The 16,404-nt window shown below is 40.4% G+C and overlaps 1 protein-coding gene across 2 annotated transcripts in view; it reads left to right on the top strand.

Moving 5' to 3' along the window:
* dtnbb (dystrobrevin, beta b) overlaps window positions 1–15,979 on the top strand; it is a 37,227-nt gene extending 21,248 nt beyond the window's left edge. For both annotated transcript variants that reach the window (XM_005736544.2, XM_013911742.1), the window contains exons 11-20: window positions 4,005–4,079; window positions 8,778–8,868; window positions 9,849–9,937; window positions 10,379–10,492; window positions 12,166–12,262; window positions 12,590–12,610; window positions 13,807–13,966; window positions 14,075–14,164; window positions 14,341–14,394; window positions 14,793–15,979. In XM_005736544.2, coding sequence (XP_005736601.1) covers window positions 4,005–4,079; window positions 8,778–8,868; window positions 9,849–9,937; window positions 10,379–10,492; window positions 12,166–12,262; window positions 12,590–12,610; window positions 13,807–13,966; window positions 14,075–14,164; window positions 14,341–14,394; window positions 14,793–14,818 — 817 coding nt within the window. In that variant the 3' untranslated portion in view covers window positions 14,819–15,979. The remainder of the gene's footprint in view (window positions 1–4,004; window positions 4,080–8,777; window positions 8,869–9,848; window positions 9,938–10,378; window positions 10,493–12,165; window positions 12,263–12,589; window positions 12,611–13,806; window positions 13,967–14,074; window positions 14,165–14,340; window positions 14,395–14,792) is intronic.
* Window positions 15,980–16,404: the final 425 nt, after the last annotated feature.

Below are 16,404 nucleotides of genomic sequence, written 5' to 3'. Positions count from 1 at the left end.
GTAGAAAAAGTAGAATTGGGCTGAAAGATCTATCGCTTTATCACCTATTCAGGTTGTAAATCATGTTTTTAAAAAGTAACTAAGTAATTAATTACTTTTGAAAATAAGTAATCAATAAAGTAACAGGATTACTTTTTTGGGGGGAAGTAATCAGTAATTAGTTACTGATTACTTTTTTCAAGTAACTTGACCAACACTGCCCTCCACCAGTTTGGGGTGAAGTGGAAATAGGGAGACAGGACAAAACCAACTAAGAGAGAGAAGACTAAATTGTAATGACATACTGCAGTGGTAAAGAGTGAAAAGAGGTGCTCAGTGTATAAAAATTACAGTTAGTGGCTGTGAATAGAGCGGTGCTTCAACCATGTTTTTTCAGTAATTATGAAGAAGCAGCTTTAAAACTTAGCTTAACTTAGCATAAATACCAGAAATGGGGGAGCTAGCTAATCTGGCTCCAGATGAAAGTTTAAAGTTTAAAAGCCTCCCAGCACCTCTAGAGCTGATTAATTTACATCTGTGATGTTTAATAAAACATAAAAACTGAAAAATAACAACTACGCTTTGATGTTATATGATATTTGTTGTTTGACTGTAAGACAAGGACAAAATTAAATTGAACTGTACCGTTAAATCCAACATCAAATTGTAAATCGTATGCCCTCGTTGTAGCCATGAGCCATGAGTTCTGCCGCTAATGGAATAATTCTGTTTTTTAATGGGCAGTTTAATAAAAAAAAATGATGGGGGAACACAGCAATTATCTGCATACCATTCCGAGTTCCCTGCTGGCTATAGAAATGGATCCCTCAGTAATTAGTCACAGGAAAACTGCCAGGCTTCTAGTTTTATTCTACATCGACTTCATTTTACTGGTGATGCATAAGAGTGAGAGAGATGCAGTGTTGGAATACTAAAACTATTGCTGCTGCTTGCCAATTCTGATGAATGTTATTTGTGAAGAGATGGTGTTTCATATCGTAAAAGCAGAGGACATACATCAGTGCGATCTCTTAGGTGTGTGTGTGTGTGTGTGTGTGTGTCTGTGATGGCTGACGGAGCTTCTGTGAGTGACTAATAATGGCAGAATCAGGCTAGAGAGTCAAGTTTGATCAAAACGCCCAAATCGAACGGACACGAGTCTCCCAGTTGTCCAAACTCTCATATCATCTTCAGACAAAGTGCATCTATTCTGAAACTATTCTGAAATATTTACTGGCATCTGAAAGCAAAGACCAACAGTGAGCTGAGCTGTGAATTTCTTCTCTCCACTCTAACTGTCAGCGAGATTCTTGGGGATTTGTGTTTTAGAGAGGAGTTATAGGTTTGGGATGCACTGTCTGTCTCAGAAACTTTAAATCTAGGATGCGGCTTCTTACCTTCAGACTTAGCACCGCTTCTGCCAAAAGACTTTAAGCACCAAAACAGACTAAGAGTCAAAAAATAGGCATCTTGCCGTACTTTGCATTTAATGTGGAACACACCAAGTCTGTGAGTCTGTAGGCTCAAATTCTCTCTTCCAGTGTTTAATATTTAGTAACCAATTTTCCACTCTCTATATAATCCCTAGAAATCCATTAACATTTTAAAATGCTTTCCTCTGTTTTATGCCTCTTCTTCTTTTTCTTTTTTTTATTCTCCAGGTCAATGAAAATTCCATCAGTGTCATTAAAATGTAGAGAACAGGCATATAATTCACTTCACTGAGAGCGTGATCCATTGGGTTTTTATGGCCGAGGTACTGTCAGCCTCGCGGGAAATAGGAGCACAGCAGGAGAGGATGCTTCACGCTTGCTTATTATTTTTAGCCGACTGAGGACGATTGAAGGCACCCGTCCTTTTCAGAAATAAGGCGAACGAGTGTGCATGAGGTGCCACTAGACTTAATTTTCCCAGTACCCCCTTCAAAGCCAAGTATAAATAGCACGTGGTACATTGTCATTCGCTGCACGCAGGTAACACAAAGCTTAGCGCATTGCAGACTTTGATCTCTTAGTGCCTAAATGTTGTGTCAATTCACTCCTGGTTGACCTCTGAGGCGCCGCCCAAATGTCTGGCCTGTGTGTCCTTAATCAGCGTTTAGGGAGTCAGTGAATCACAGCGTTGCAGACACTGATGTGAACGAGTCGGGATGCCTGTTAGAGTTCATTCTAACATTTAGAGGAGAATGAAATACTGCTTTACATAAGAGGAAGCTTTTTTATGGCACCCTGCTGTGCCAGAGGAGTTATATTGGTATGTTCAAAAAGGGCTGATGATTATTTATAGAAGGCTAACTGTGAAGAGCTTTGACTTATGTAACTCACTAAAGGTAAGGGGAAGAGTAAGGATATATAATTGCAATTATAGTAGAAACTGTAGAGTTCATTGTGCGCTTGTCTGCTGAGGAGATGATAAAACATTTGTGCTTTTTTTTTTTTTGTTTAGAGGTTGCAGAGGAGGTATTTTGAGCAAAAGGCATTTCCCCCTAATTTCCACTGTGTTAGCGAGAGGTGAAGAGAGGAGAGTGAGCGTGTGCGAGAGAGAGAGAGGGGGAGAGAGCAAATCTACGTCGTCACAAAGTCACATGACCGCTGAGTTTCCTTGGAGACAACAGCAGTGTAATAGTGAGATGCTCGCCTGCTCAGTTGAGGGCAGATTAGGCATCTGGCAACAGCAGCAATTGGATGTATTTTGCCAGCCAGACAGGTGCTTTCTCTCCTCACAGAGGTAAGTGTGGCGCCTCGCTTCCTGTCCTCAGACTGGAGCTCACCTTCAGGGTGGATTCTTTTTTTTTTTAATGTGATTTAAAAAAAAAGAGGTAAACATTTTTCACATGCGCTGGGATTTTAGCCGGAGTGTTTGTCAGGGAGACTGGAAGGCAGCGCGTGGCCGTTTAAGTAGTGACACTTTTGCTTTCCTGTTTATCCTAATGCGTGATCCAGAAATTAGCAGTGCTGTGGTTGTGCAAACGGCCCCAGAAACAAATACTCGGACTTGCTTCTCTTACGACCCCATTAGGCAACTCTTGAGGGGCATAAACGTCTGAATGAATTAATAATTGCAGTGTGTCTTCAAAAAGAACACACTGACCCCCTTGAGCACCCACGTTAATGCGAGGAGCATGCATTTAGAAGTACTGCTGCATTTTTTCATATATTTTGTGCTGATTTCTGTTTTTAGTAGCTGAGTAATATACAGAACTGCCTGTGCTGTTGATGCACTTTGTGGGGGGGTAAAGGTGGCTTTTTTGCACAATGTAGATATAAATAGTTTGATTTGGAAAAAAGAAAAAAGGAAAAGCTGATTGGACAAATAATCTTAATAAGACACAGTGCTCTACATTGCATTTTCTTTTATGTGGTAATGAGTGTTTTAAATAAAACTGTTACAACAGAATCAAAGCTGATAACTACACAAAGATACTGCGGATGCGTCTTCAAGGATTTGAAAATCAAATGCTTTCCTCTGCTGTTTTCTGTGTCGGATGTGAAGCTGAGAGGACCTGAGATGTGCAGAGTGATATTTCGGCGCGTTAATGAGACTCTGTGGTCCGGGGGTTTGGACTCCGATGAGTTTGCCACTGATTCAGCCGCCAGATGGACCCCACTGCTTTGTTTACTCTCACAAATTACCTCCCACAATGTCACCTTTGCTAGTTTTTCACAGACTTCCAGTTTAATTAGATCTCTTGTCTGCTGCTCTTGCTCTTGCTCATGTTAATTAGGTTTAAGCTAATAGCCCAAAAACATCTAATTCGCTGTTCCCGGAATAGTCAATTATTTTGCAACAATTTTAAGTTAACTGGAGTATAGTATGTTGCTTTTTTTCCTGCAACACACTCAGTGGTTTATAATGATCCTCCTGCTTCCCTCCTCACCCTCCTGGTACAGTTGGATTAAACTGAAGCCAGGATCGCTGATTCATGATTATTAATAAAATGCAAATGCCCTCTCCTCCATTCCCTGGTGACAAGCACCACAGACCTCTGCAGCGCAGCATTAAAGACCTCTAATCTTGTCTTTTAGTCAGCCGAAACCAGCGGCCAACAACATGAACGACACAATGCTCATGTCCTCTGGGGCACCTACTCCAACTAAAAGGTAAGCGACCCTCAGGCCTGGTGTCATTCTGAAGGTATAACATCTTTAAAAGATGACCAGACGTCACTTGCAGTTGCACACTCTGGCTGTCAGTTCTTCTAATCACAGGATTCAGATGGTTTCGGGTTTCCTCCCATCAGTGGAAATAACAGAGGGCAGTCAGTGAATCAAACTACAGATGTTATTTGTTCCTTCACACTTGACACACATTTCTTTTTTTTCTTTTGTTGTTTTTTTTTTTTTTGCATCCGAACAGCATTGCCTTGTGAGTAATTTTAGAGGAAAATTAGTTCCGCTGTCGTGAAGAATATGCGAGCACTCCTACTTAAAGGGCTGATTTGACAAATAGATTATGATAGAACTGGAGCCTTATCATGTAAGCAGATAGCAGGCGAGGGCCCTGTGAAAGCAGCCTAATTGTCCTCTTATTTCTGCCCCTCTCAGTTAAAGGCAACCTCAATTATTATTTACTCACAGTGCTAATGAACCATTGTGGTTATGAATTCAATAATGGAGAGCACTCTGAGGGAGCTGTAATGTATCTGCACTCTCTCTCGCAGGTCTGTGCTGGTTAAATTTTCCTTTTTGTGTTCACGATCTCTTTATCATATCTTTCCAGCAATTTGTGTTTGCAAGACAGGCACATTAGCAGACACGCTACAGTCCACTGTAGAGAATGAATAGAGGCATGAATATCAAACCTATTTAGCATGCGGCGTTTGATTGAACTATAAAGAATTTATTTAAGAATTCAGTGTGCAGTTTAATGAAGTCCTGTGGATGCTTTTTTTAAATTTTTTTTTAAATCCACTTGTGTTTCTCCAGGCTGAGGTATCATACAATAATATGCCAAGGACCCTCGCAGCTGAAGGGCACCTTGTAAAAAAAGGGTCCAATGATGTGCAACGAGATTTAGCCCTAAACTGTGTTTTTAAAGAGACGTGTTAATATAAGCCTGTTTTTCTGTTTTAAAGATCAGTCACTTCACCTGGTAACAAAGTGTAAGTATTTAACCTTGCTGAAAGCAAAGTAGCAATCAATACCGGATTAGTTTTCTTTGCAAGATCAACATTTTGTGCAGTGCAGTCTTGTCTGTGTGGCCCGACGGTATCGAGATTACAGCTTGCATTGAGGGAAGCCGACAAGATAGGGTCACCCGAGGCTGTAAACAATACCTCACATCCAAACCTGTGGAGGTCAGTGGAAGACATTACGTTTTGCAGCATGGGCAGGCAGAAGGCGACACTCTCCTGAGATTTGCTTCATTGTGTGCATTGAAGAAGCCCGGTAACCTTTGTCTTGACATTTTGCTCTGTGAGTCATGGCTGTATGGGAAGATGTCATGCACCGAAGATGCTGTTGCCTCGGAGGGGTCCTAACAACCACAAAGCTGCCATTTTTAGGGCAGGAATTGTGCACTGAGCCATTGTGACGCTTCTAAAATAGGTTGTGTTGTGAGTGGCAGTGAGGATATCAGTAGGCAGGTCAAAGTGGGTTCATATTATTGTATTTGATAATTGCGCAGCACTAGCCTGCCTGCTTTTTTTTACTAAGGATGTACGAGTCAAAGATGTTACTGTTGAATAATGGAAAGCTCCTTGTGGCTCTGCTTCAGTTTGAAAGCCTCAAACTGAAAAGCAGCACCAGTGCAGTCCTTGTTTGTTGACTCTTTCAGATTTTTTACTGCAGGGAAACAAACAAAAGAAAAAACAGAAACAGAACTATAAGATGTCAGGGAAAAGAAAAAAACTGATGCTCTCTAAAAAAAAAAAAAAAATAGTGCGTGTTGTGCTCCTAGCCTCCATCACAGTGTGCTCTCTGATACTGTCTGCTCTGCTGACAGGGCATCTGCTCTCTTCCACATCTCCCTCTCACACAGCAATATCTCAGCATAAGCAAGCAAACCAACAGCCCACAATTTAGAACTTATTAGCCGCATTATAGCAGCAAAAAACAAAATGCTGTCTCAGACTTAAAGGGCATTAACTCAGAGTCAACTCACTATTGACCAAACGTCAGTATGAAAGCACTATTGACAAAGCAGCTGTAGTTATATGTGATTGATGAACTGCTATTGCTTGCTTAACATTGAAGTTGAGAATAATTTTCATGAAGCAGGCTTACCTGGTGTATTTAGTGAGTAAATGAAATGGAACAGATAGAGTTAGGTCCATACACATTTGGATAAAGGCACAATTCTTGTACACCGTCGTCGTATTTTTTTAGTCAAGCATTTAATATTAGACTGAAGTGCAGATTTTCAGCTTTAATTCAAGGGTTTTAAAATGTATACAGAATAATGGGCAGCTTTTTACAGGCTTGAACGTAATCGGACAAACTAACCTGATTTTAAATAAAATCAATGGCTGTCTGAGTTCTCGAACCAGTGGGAATCACCAAATGCTTCATTTCCTCACATGGCATGGCCTACCAGGCCTTTGCTGAGTCTCTGTGCATTCAGATTTGTATTTATTAACTAAAAAAACATGTTCTGTTGGGTTGAGATCAGGTGACTGATTTGGTCAGTGAACAATATACCATTTGTTTAACCTGAGAAACTGTTAGGTTGCTTCTGCAGTTTGCTTTGGGCCATTATCTATCTACTATAAAACACTGTCCTATTAGGCTGAATCTGAGCCGTGTACACCCATCACATTCGTACAAGTTCACCTTGGTTTCATCTGTCCAAGGAATTTTTTTTCAGAAGTGTGCAGGCTCTTTTAGACGTTTCCTCGCAAAGTGACCTTCTAGTTCTTGAGTGTAACCAGTGGTTTGCATCTTGTTGTGAGCCCCCTGTAATTATATGTGTGAAGGGTTCTCTTGATTATAGACTTCGACAATAATACACCTTCATCCCTGAGAGTGTTCTTGACGTAGGGTGTGAAATTTTCTTCTCTCTCTGATAGATTTTGATTTTTGTCTGATGATAGACTCCTTGAGTTGTAGCAGAATCTCTTTGGACCTGATATTGAGATTTCCAGCGAAAAGCGGCCAAATGTTCAACACTTGGGATTTAGGCGTTAGATCTTTTATCCACTTAGATCGTTGTAAATAACCAGGAAACAGGCCTCACCTAGCCACAAAACTGCTCGTCATCCAATTGTCCATTTAATTCTGAGTCGCTGAAAATGGCAAACTATGTATAAATGGCTGAATGTCCTAAACAGCTGATGCAAAACTTTTGAATTAAAGCTGAATGTCTTTATTTCAATGACATATTTAGTGTTTGGTTAAAATCCAATGTGATGGTGACCTAGGTAAAACTACAAACACTGCGTCATTGTTCAAAAACATATTAACGTCACTCTATCGTACTTATAGTGGTTGGCAAATGACCTAATGTAATGTTTTGCTGTTTTTTATGAAAATGGATGAATTTACTCTAAATCATATATATTGATATTAGTGCTGTAAACACTTGATATCCAAAATCTGTCACTTAAAAGTCATTTAGTCTTTATTTATAGGAGCGTCAAAGAAACCAGAAATCTGAACTCTGAGCCTGCCCACGCTGAGCTGAAATAGGTAAACATGACAGACACAGTGGTGTCTGAGAAATTGTGTTTGAGTAAAAATGCTTACAACTAAAATAAGTATCTGGGAAAGATGCCAGTTTGGAGCGCTTAAAGGTAGTTCATGCATCTCTGTCTGAAACCTGGCTCAGGCCATCAGGTGGTGCCAAGAAACTCCCTGAAGAACAAAACACTGGAGCTGCTTCCAGCCTGAAGATTCAACCCAAACGGCTCCCTGACGTATGTTAATGCCTTACTTTAATTCTACAAGAAACCTCAGACTCTGCCTGTGCTTTGGCCTGAGGACGAGAAGGTAAATTATTTAGAAAGTGCCCCACTTAACGAGACATTTTCAGAGATCTGGCTCAAAACGACTGCTATGACATGTTGGTTGAGTGATTTCTCCTCTAGTGGACCAAGTTTAATCTCCTCCAGTCAGGTGATAGTATCTAAAAATATGTCAAATCGTACAGTGACTATTTAATGATGTAATCAGTGAAATTATGGGAAAAAAACATTGAAAAAAATAGCTGAAATGATCTCAGTACACTAGCAGATTTATGTGTATAGATAAGATTCAAATACAAATGTTAATTAAGAGGCTGATTATCAGTCCTTTTGAGGCCGTGTGGTTGCTGATGCAGCGGGTTTGAAGCCAGATTGGGTTTAATGGTCTTAATCATCACTTACTCTCAGATAGCGCCCAACTCCATATCAGCTGTCCTTCACTCTTCACTGCAGACCGCCTGCCGAGAAAGAACAGCATATGTCCTGTCGTCTGTCCGCACCATATGCCACACCCATGGTCATTTAAAGTCTTGCGCCTTATTTGACATTTCCAGTCAGTGATGAAATGGCCAGAATGGGCATTGGCACAGTCACAAATGCATTTGGCATGCTGCATTCTCTCTTATCCATCACAGTTCATTGTTATGACCAATTACTGTACCTCAGACTGTCTATCAACACTGCAGTCAAAGCCAATTGTCCTTTGTTAAGGTCGCCTTAATTATGAAGTTTTGTTTTCATGCAAATTATTTTATATAATCACTTGCGCCATGCAATTTTTTTTGTTCCTTTCTACTTACATAAGCGCTTTTGACATTTGAGTCACTGTTGCTGTCTATGCTTGTGTGCATGTGTGCACGCGTGCATGATGTGTCTTTCTATCTTTGACTTTGGGCAGTGTCTTGGAGAGTCCCAGCCGGCTAGATGAAGAGCACCGCCTCATCGCTCGATACGCTGCCCGCCTGGCAGCTGAGGCGGGCAACTCCACAGTGAGTATGAGACCCCATGGTGGGCATCAGTCACCCTGCATTTCAGATTTGATGCTTTGAAGTTTTTGTCAGGTTTTCTTCATCAGCACAGGGAACTTGGATTTTGAAACTGAAATGTGAGCTTTTATTTTCCATGACTTGTATTTGTTTTAGAAAGATTTAAGGAATTTTTACTTTTTGGCAGAGCGCTGTAGAGAAATAGGCAGGGCACGTGGGGCAGTGAGCAGGGAAATGACTCAAGTTGAAGGTCAGCCAAGCTGGGAGTTGAACATGTTCAGGGCATTAAAATCTCTAAGCAATGGGAAACGTAGCCCTTACGTTGATGACTTTTCTAGAAATACAGTGAAGTAAGGAGCACATGTCATCTGATTAAAAGTTCTAGTCCTTTCTATGCTGGTAACATGTTAACGGCAAAGTGTGGCTCAAATATGCAACAAATACTCCTCAAGCCAGATTCCTTATCACAAATACACCAACTGCTGGGTCTGTTTACTCTGCAGCCAAACAAAATCAGGTTCTCTTAATAAAAACTGCTTTCTGATTTTATGCTCCACTAGTCGTGAGCTGGAAGAGTACAACTCTCTCCTTCTTAACTCTTTCATATTCCATTGCTACCTTTTAGAAATTTAAACCTAAACCTCTCCAAGAAATGGAAAAAAATATGTTTTGAAGGCACATTTTGGTGAAGAAAAATGGTAACGAGGGTGACACATACATGCTTCAAAATAAAAAGCGCCCCGCTGGTTTCGCCAGCTGAACTCTTTTGTTGTGAAGCAGCAGCAGTAGATTTCTTTGTCACTGTTTGTTATATATGGAAGGGATAAAGCGACGCTGTGGTTCCTGTTTATGCTGAAACATAATAAGTCTCCAGCGGAGCATCATTACTGCTCGCTGTGGTCAGACGCGATATCTGTTTGTATTTAACTTTTGTTCTCCCCACAGTGTTTTTAATACTGTTTTATGATAATTTTGTTTTTCAGCAACAATGTCCTCCAACAGATCTCAGTTTCAACTTTGATGCCAATAAGCAGCAGAGGCAGCTGATTGCAGAGCTGGAGAACAAAAACAGGTACAGCTTATCATGCGACCATTGTCATACATGTGTGACAGGTTTTGATTTGATTTTTTGGCTTGTTGGTGGTAAAGCAGTGATGCATGATTTTGTTGCACTCATTTGCTTTCTGTTACAGCCTTTAGTTGAGATGATGATTATATATGTGTGCTAAAAATATTACAACGGTGCACAGCGTGGCTAATCAAGCTGTTCCTTTGAAAGTTTCTCAGCCATCTGTAATATTAAAATGCTGCTTGCATGTGAATGCATCAGCAGTAAACCCATTATTAAATCTTTGTCCTTTGACTCATCTGAGTACAGTATGTGAGCAATATGTGCTTTTCCTTTCACATTTTAAATCATTTCAAATGCAAGTTTGAAGGTATTTTTAAACATGTGACAACACAGCATGAGTAATAAAGCTCACGTTTCGTCTCTGCTGTCTGCTATATTCAGAGAGATCCTGCAGGAAATCCAGAGGCTGCGTTTGGAGCATGAACAGGCCTCTCAGCCGACACCAGAAAAAGCCCAGCAGAACCCCACACTCCTGACCGAACTACGACTCCTCAGGTATCAACCTGCCGACACGATACATCACATATAACATCATCATTAAGGGGTCAAAAAGATAAAGAAATAAAAACAAACAAAACCTCAGGGCGGTTGTACCTTTTTGGACTGAACTCATTCTTTACGTAAAATTAATGTGTGCCTAATTAGGGAGCATTTGCTTCCACAACAGCATGGACATTTGTCTTGCTGGCAGGACACTGAGACCCTTGGGTTCTGTTGCTGGGAGAGAGTCACCCTGTGAGGACATGTTACAGCACTTTTTACCTTGAACGACTCCTTGATTGTGTCAACTGGCCTAAATAATGCATCAGAGGCAACATTGCAAGTCAACAGTTGTGCCAAAGGTTCAAATCACATCATCTTTTAATGTTTTATAGCTTAACTGTTTAGCTTCGAAATTAATCTTTAGTCATTCATCCATTTGTATCATGGTTTTGTTTTTTTTTCCAGTTTTACTCCCCACGTGGACTCTTTTTGGCATATTAGTGTTGATAATATTTTCATAATATGGTAATTATTAGGTAATTTCTGTCTTATGTCACGTAACCACATTGTTTCTTACTAGTAAACAGGTTTTCATATATTAATACGCTCTCTTAGTATGTTTGCTTTAGGGCAGACATCATCAAATGGTAAATATTTAACAGCACAGTGTTCTGTGTGGAGCTGTATTTGGACTGAACAGATGTCCTATTGCATTTATACAGCCACAGGATGAAGAACAGATAACTGCTGCTTACAATCTGCAAATGTTTGTACGTTTCTTATAGGACAACTTTAGCCATACAAATGATTGCTACTGTGCTTTAATTTTTTTTTTCAATATACAGTTACATAGTATGGACACCAGGGGGTGATAAAGAGCCAGAAGCTGAATTGAAAAGAGGCCACAAGCAGTCACAGAGTCATGTTTTTATATATAAAAGAATTATTTTAGACCATTTTTTGTGCATGTACTTTATGAAAAGCAGCAAATCAAAACTTTATCCTAAAACAGACCTCTGAACAACAAAGAGCTCATGAAGAATAAAAGGGAACACTGGGGCTTAATCATAGCAAGAACAGAAAAACACACTAGAGCCTTGTTATTTGGCATCCAGGAGTCTTTGTTTCCTGAATGCCAAAACGTGAAAGAACACATATTCTGATAGCATAGTGTTAGTGTCAGGGTGAGGGTTAATGGCTGGATTTGACCTTAATGGCTGTAGGTTGACACACTTGGTTTAAGGTGTGACATTGATGTCATTTTTTCAATATCGAGAAAACATATTACCTAATAATGCCGGTTATGGTGCACATACTTGATGCAAATGCCGTGGGACTCTATATATATTAGAGACTGCTTACTGGAGTGGCTCTAATTGATCCGGGGATTATTGGACCTAAAGGCAAGTCTGTCTCCCAGACACAAAAATAATCCCCTCACTTAGCTGCTCTTCAGGAAGTGAATAAGTGTATGAAATAATTTGCTAATAGACTTTGATGAAGTCTCTGAAATAGACTTCATCTGAAATGCTTTCAGTTTCAGATGACACCGCCTTCTTTACAGAATATTTTCCAGGAATCTTTTGTTGTCTGTTTGGAGTTTAAAGCAAAGCACTGGTGTAAGATTATGCCTTACAAATAAAACAGGAATGCATAAATCTTTTGTTTTCCTCCTTCCTCGGCAGACACAGGAAGGATGAGCTGGAGAGGCGCATGTCAGCCTTGCAAGAGAGCAGGCGGGAGTTGATGGTGCAGCTGGAGGGTCTCATGAGGCTGCTAAAGGTAAAACTTTCACCTGCTTGGAGAAGATTTATCTTCAAGTAGGGATATATAATAACCCAGAACAGAACAGATATTAACTGTCCTAAATCTGCTGTTATTCTTTTATATTTCACAGGTTTTATCAATGATATTCTACCTTACATAATTAGGCTTTATTTGATGAATTGAAAATTTCCTTAAGTCTTCAAAACCAAGACAGCAGTAATCTTATGTAAACGTGCCATGTGGTGCATGCAGAAACCCCTTTCCTCTTTTTTTATTGCTTTAATTCTGTTGCTCTCACTCTCCTTGCTCTCTCACTCTCTGCTTACCTTTGCTGGCTGATAGGATGAGGAGCAGAAGCAGGCTGTAAGTTGCCCTTAATTCAGTTTGCAAGGCTCAATACCTGCTCTAGTCACATCACTTAGTCCACTGCTCCCCTCTCCACACAGATGTGATTGAAGGAAGCGTTTATAATAGGTTTTAAGACGACTGTTAAGAAAGATGATAGGATTCCACTACCTAACATGATTACACTGATCTAGTTGTCAAACTTGATTCTGCTCCACCACTTCCTTGTTAGCTTCATGCCAGTGCGGTAGAGGCACAATCTTTAAAATTTGTTTTCTAACCCAGGCGAGTTGAGAGAACTGTGTTTTTCTTGGTCCAAATGTCAGGGACCTGTTCCTTTCATTGGCGCTAACAAACTCACTTCTAATATGACTGCAGTCTGGCTGGCCATCTGCTGCCTGGCACGGAGCCATCAACCCAGGCCTGCAACAGTCCCAGAGACACACACTGATCCTTTCTCTATGAGATATAGCTCCCAACTCAGCACAAGCCCCACATGCACACCTACGCATGGTTCTCATTAACCCTGTGAATGCAGTAAAGGTGTACTATAGACAGACAAGGTAAAGCCAATCAGTATAGCTTTACCACAAGTCTTTTTTTTTTGGGGGGGGGGGGGGTTGTGGCTTTTAGCCAATATTTTGTTTGTTTGTTTGTTTGTTTGTTTGTTCTCCCAGTAAGGATTAAGTTCTTTTGGTCACATCTGTGTCAAGATTTATTTCATTAGAAGTCACCTTTAGAAGCAAAAAGGTTTCCTAAAGCTGCAATCTGTGATCCCAATAGAGCATCATCTATTTAAACTGGTTGTTTGAGAATTTGATTAGTTGATGTTAGGCTGATATTTAGGTTTCTTTGTTTTTTTTATCTTCTTTCTGTAGAATCACTAAAGGTTAGCAAGGATAGATTCCATGTTTTTCGCTTATTATGCTTCTGGAAGAAGATGACACCGGTCAGCTAGTGTCTTTGTACCTGCCAGGGTCAAACACATAAATATCAGAAATCAGTCCTGATGTAAATGTAGCCAGTCTCTTCTTTAAGCTTATCTGGTTGTATACCTCTCCAATTTCAACTTTGCTACTATTTTTAGAGTGCTCCCTGGAAGTTGTGCTCTACCCTCTTGCATGTGAACTTTCAGCATGTGGTTCCTACGTTTGGAGGTTAGGTAATGTGCTGATGATTACCGTAACTATCATAAATGGTTTTATCCATTGCAGTCACAGTCTGGAGGCTCCCCTCACTCTTCTCCCAGCCACGGTGCGGGCTGCTCAATGCCTATGCCCATACGTTCCACCTCGGCTGGGTCCACCCCAACTCACACACCACAGGACTGCCTGGCAGGTGTGGGAGGGGATGTGCTGGAGGCCTTTGCTCAGGGTTCGTCTGAAACCAGTAAAACAAAGAGGATTTGAAGCAGATTATACTTACGCAAAGTTACACTCCAAGACTTGTCATTTGACATCTTCTCCGTTCTCTGTTCCTCAGGTGTGCCTAGAAATCTTCGGAATGATCTTTTAGTTGCTGCTGACTCAATCACAAACACCATGTCGTCACTGGTGAAAGAGCTTCACTCAGGTTAGTCGAGACAAAATAGGTTTTTAGCTTTTTTTTTCTTCCTCTTCGCCTTCAGTCCTTTTTTCTTATCTTAAAAAAGGCACTTCTGTGTTCTTTCTGCTATATTTTAGCCTTTTGTGCCCAAGTATTTAAATAAGGAACTGCTGTCACTAACATGTAGTTCTTGTTTTTTAAAGTGGACGATGCCGCAGAGGATGAGGAGACCAACATGAGGAATGGTGGAGACAGAGGTAAGTCTGGTAATAGTAATTATAACGATTGGCCAGGATCAAAATATGCAATATTTGGTTTCTTTTCTGTTGCAACATAAAATCAATCAAAATTTGACAGGATAATATAAAATTACTGCAGAAACAGCAGCTTTTGATGACAATGACTGTGTTGTTTCTTCATTTGTTGGATTTGAATGATTGGCTCCGACTAAATATTTGCATGGCACCTATATCAGCCAAGAAAAATATACTTGTTTGGCTCTTCGAACTGGGCTCCTTCTGTCACACTTCATCCAAAAGCAGCGATGCACTGTGGCGTATTGCCACATTCTTTTTTTTCTTTTTTTTAAAAAAACAACAACTAATTCATCTAGACTCTTCGGGCTGTCAACAAGCTCTTCTGTTTTTGTATCCAGGCACAGTGAGATTACAGAAGCACTGAGGGAAAGAGAACACCATCCCATCCTGTAAGGACATACAGTCATTAACTGGGAAGAATCAGCAACAATAACAACAAGAACCCCCCTGGCATTAGCACGTAGAGTAATGCATGCTGTAATCTAACAGGATTTCACTATGTGAAAAAAAAAAGTTTCTTCGCACCTTGCTGGTAGCAAGATGTGTATAATTAGCAAGTATGTATGTTGTCCTGTAAACAAAAACTGCTGTAATTACCCAATGATTTCCCTCATGACTGCTAAGGAATGGCTTGCTGTGCTTTCTCTCCCAACTGTTCCACCGCAGCAGATCATCTGTATATAAGATTCTGTACACACATGACCTTGGGAATGCCCCGACATGAAGGCGACCTGCTGTCACCACATGTTCCCTGTCATTGCTTTTTGTATGATTAGCACTAGCATTTCTTTTTTTTCTGTTTTGATATTTTTTGCATGACGTTGCACTCGTGTCTTGATAAAGGTACTGTACCACACTATGCCAGCTCTTTGTGGGTTTATGATGACAGCTGGAGTGTCAGAAGTGTCCTGCCTCAGAATTCATGCTGAGTGTGTTTACCTGCACATCTGTATTCTGCCACTCTAGTCTCCAATAGCAAAGACGCTCTATGCTCTGGTCACAGCCTGGAGAAAAGCTTCATATTAAGGAATATTTCATTTCCTTTCTCGTAGTGCTATGAAAGGATTAAGCTGGGACAAAATTAGATTAATCTAGTATAAAAGCCGGAGGAGGGTTAGCTGGTCTGTCAGAAGCCATTGGCCTGGCAATCAAGAATCACAAAAACAAAATACTAGCTAACTTAGCTGGGAAAAATAAAATAAAATCACTAGATTTGGTTGTTTTTTCTATTTTTCTTTCAACGAATATTTAAAAGCAAGCAAAACCAAGTTAGCTGTTGAGCACCCGCTTCTAGCCAAGAATACTGGCTTAAGCCTGACTCACACAGGTCACAGGAAACCAGTCAACGAGCCCCTGGTTGCTAGTTGAAACTAGTTGCACATAAGGTGATGCATAAAAAACCTTTATATGGCTACCTGTAGTTTGCAATGGAGATGGTAATTTGTCTGCAAGCAACAGTGATGCTGTGAAAAGTGTGAGAAAAAAAAAATATCAAAGTTTCCTTATCGTCTGCAACTAACACATTTCAAAAGGCACAACTTTTACTTTGACGGCATAAGTTCTCCATTTCTGGTTTCTGTTTTACTATAAACAGTTTCGCTACAGCTTGGTGAGTAGTTTGCAAATGTTTGCAGACAAGTCTTTCATGCAAACTGCTGGTGACCATGGCAACCTTTCAGCAACCACAGTGATTGCAAGGATTGCTATTGTCCTGCATTTACCTTCCAGACCAGAGTACACATCTGACACTGATTTTGATTTTCTCCTTTTGGCAAGAAAGCAAGCAGGTGTAGTTTCCACAAGGCTGAATTTTTCCTTTAATCGTTTAAAAAAATCTTGGAATGAATAAGGAATAGCATGGAACTTTTACCACTGTTGTTTCCAGAATATCAGGAGCATGTAAACACACTCGATGAGTCTATACTATTCTGCTGCTAATGTGCTCTCAGT

The sequence above is a fragment of the Pundamilia nyererei genome, unplaced genomic scaffold (assembly GCF_000239375.1).
Source record: "Pundamilia nyererei isolate P.nyererei 1_Seehausen unplaced genomic scaffold, PunNye1.0 scaffold00070, whole genome shotgun sequence".
NCBI lineage: Eukaryota > Metazoa > Chordata > Actinopteri > Cichliformes > Cichlidae > Pundamilia > Pundamilia nyererei.
Note: the sequence above shows the minus strand (reverse complement) of the source record. Positions and strands in the feature narration are given on the sequence as shown.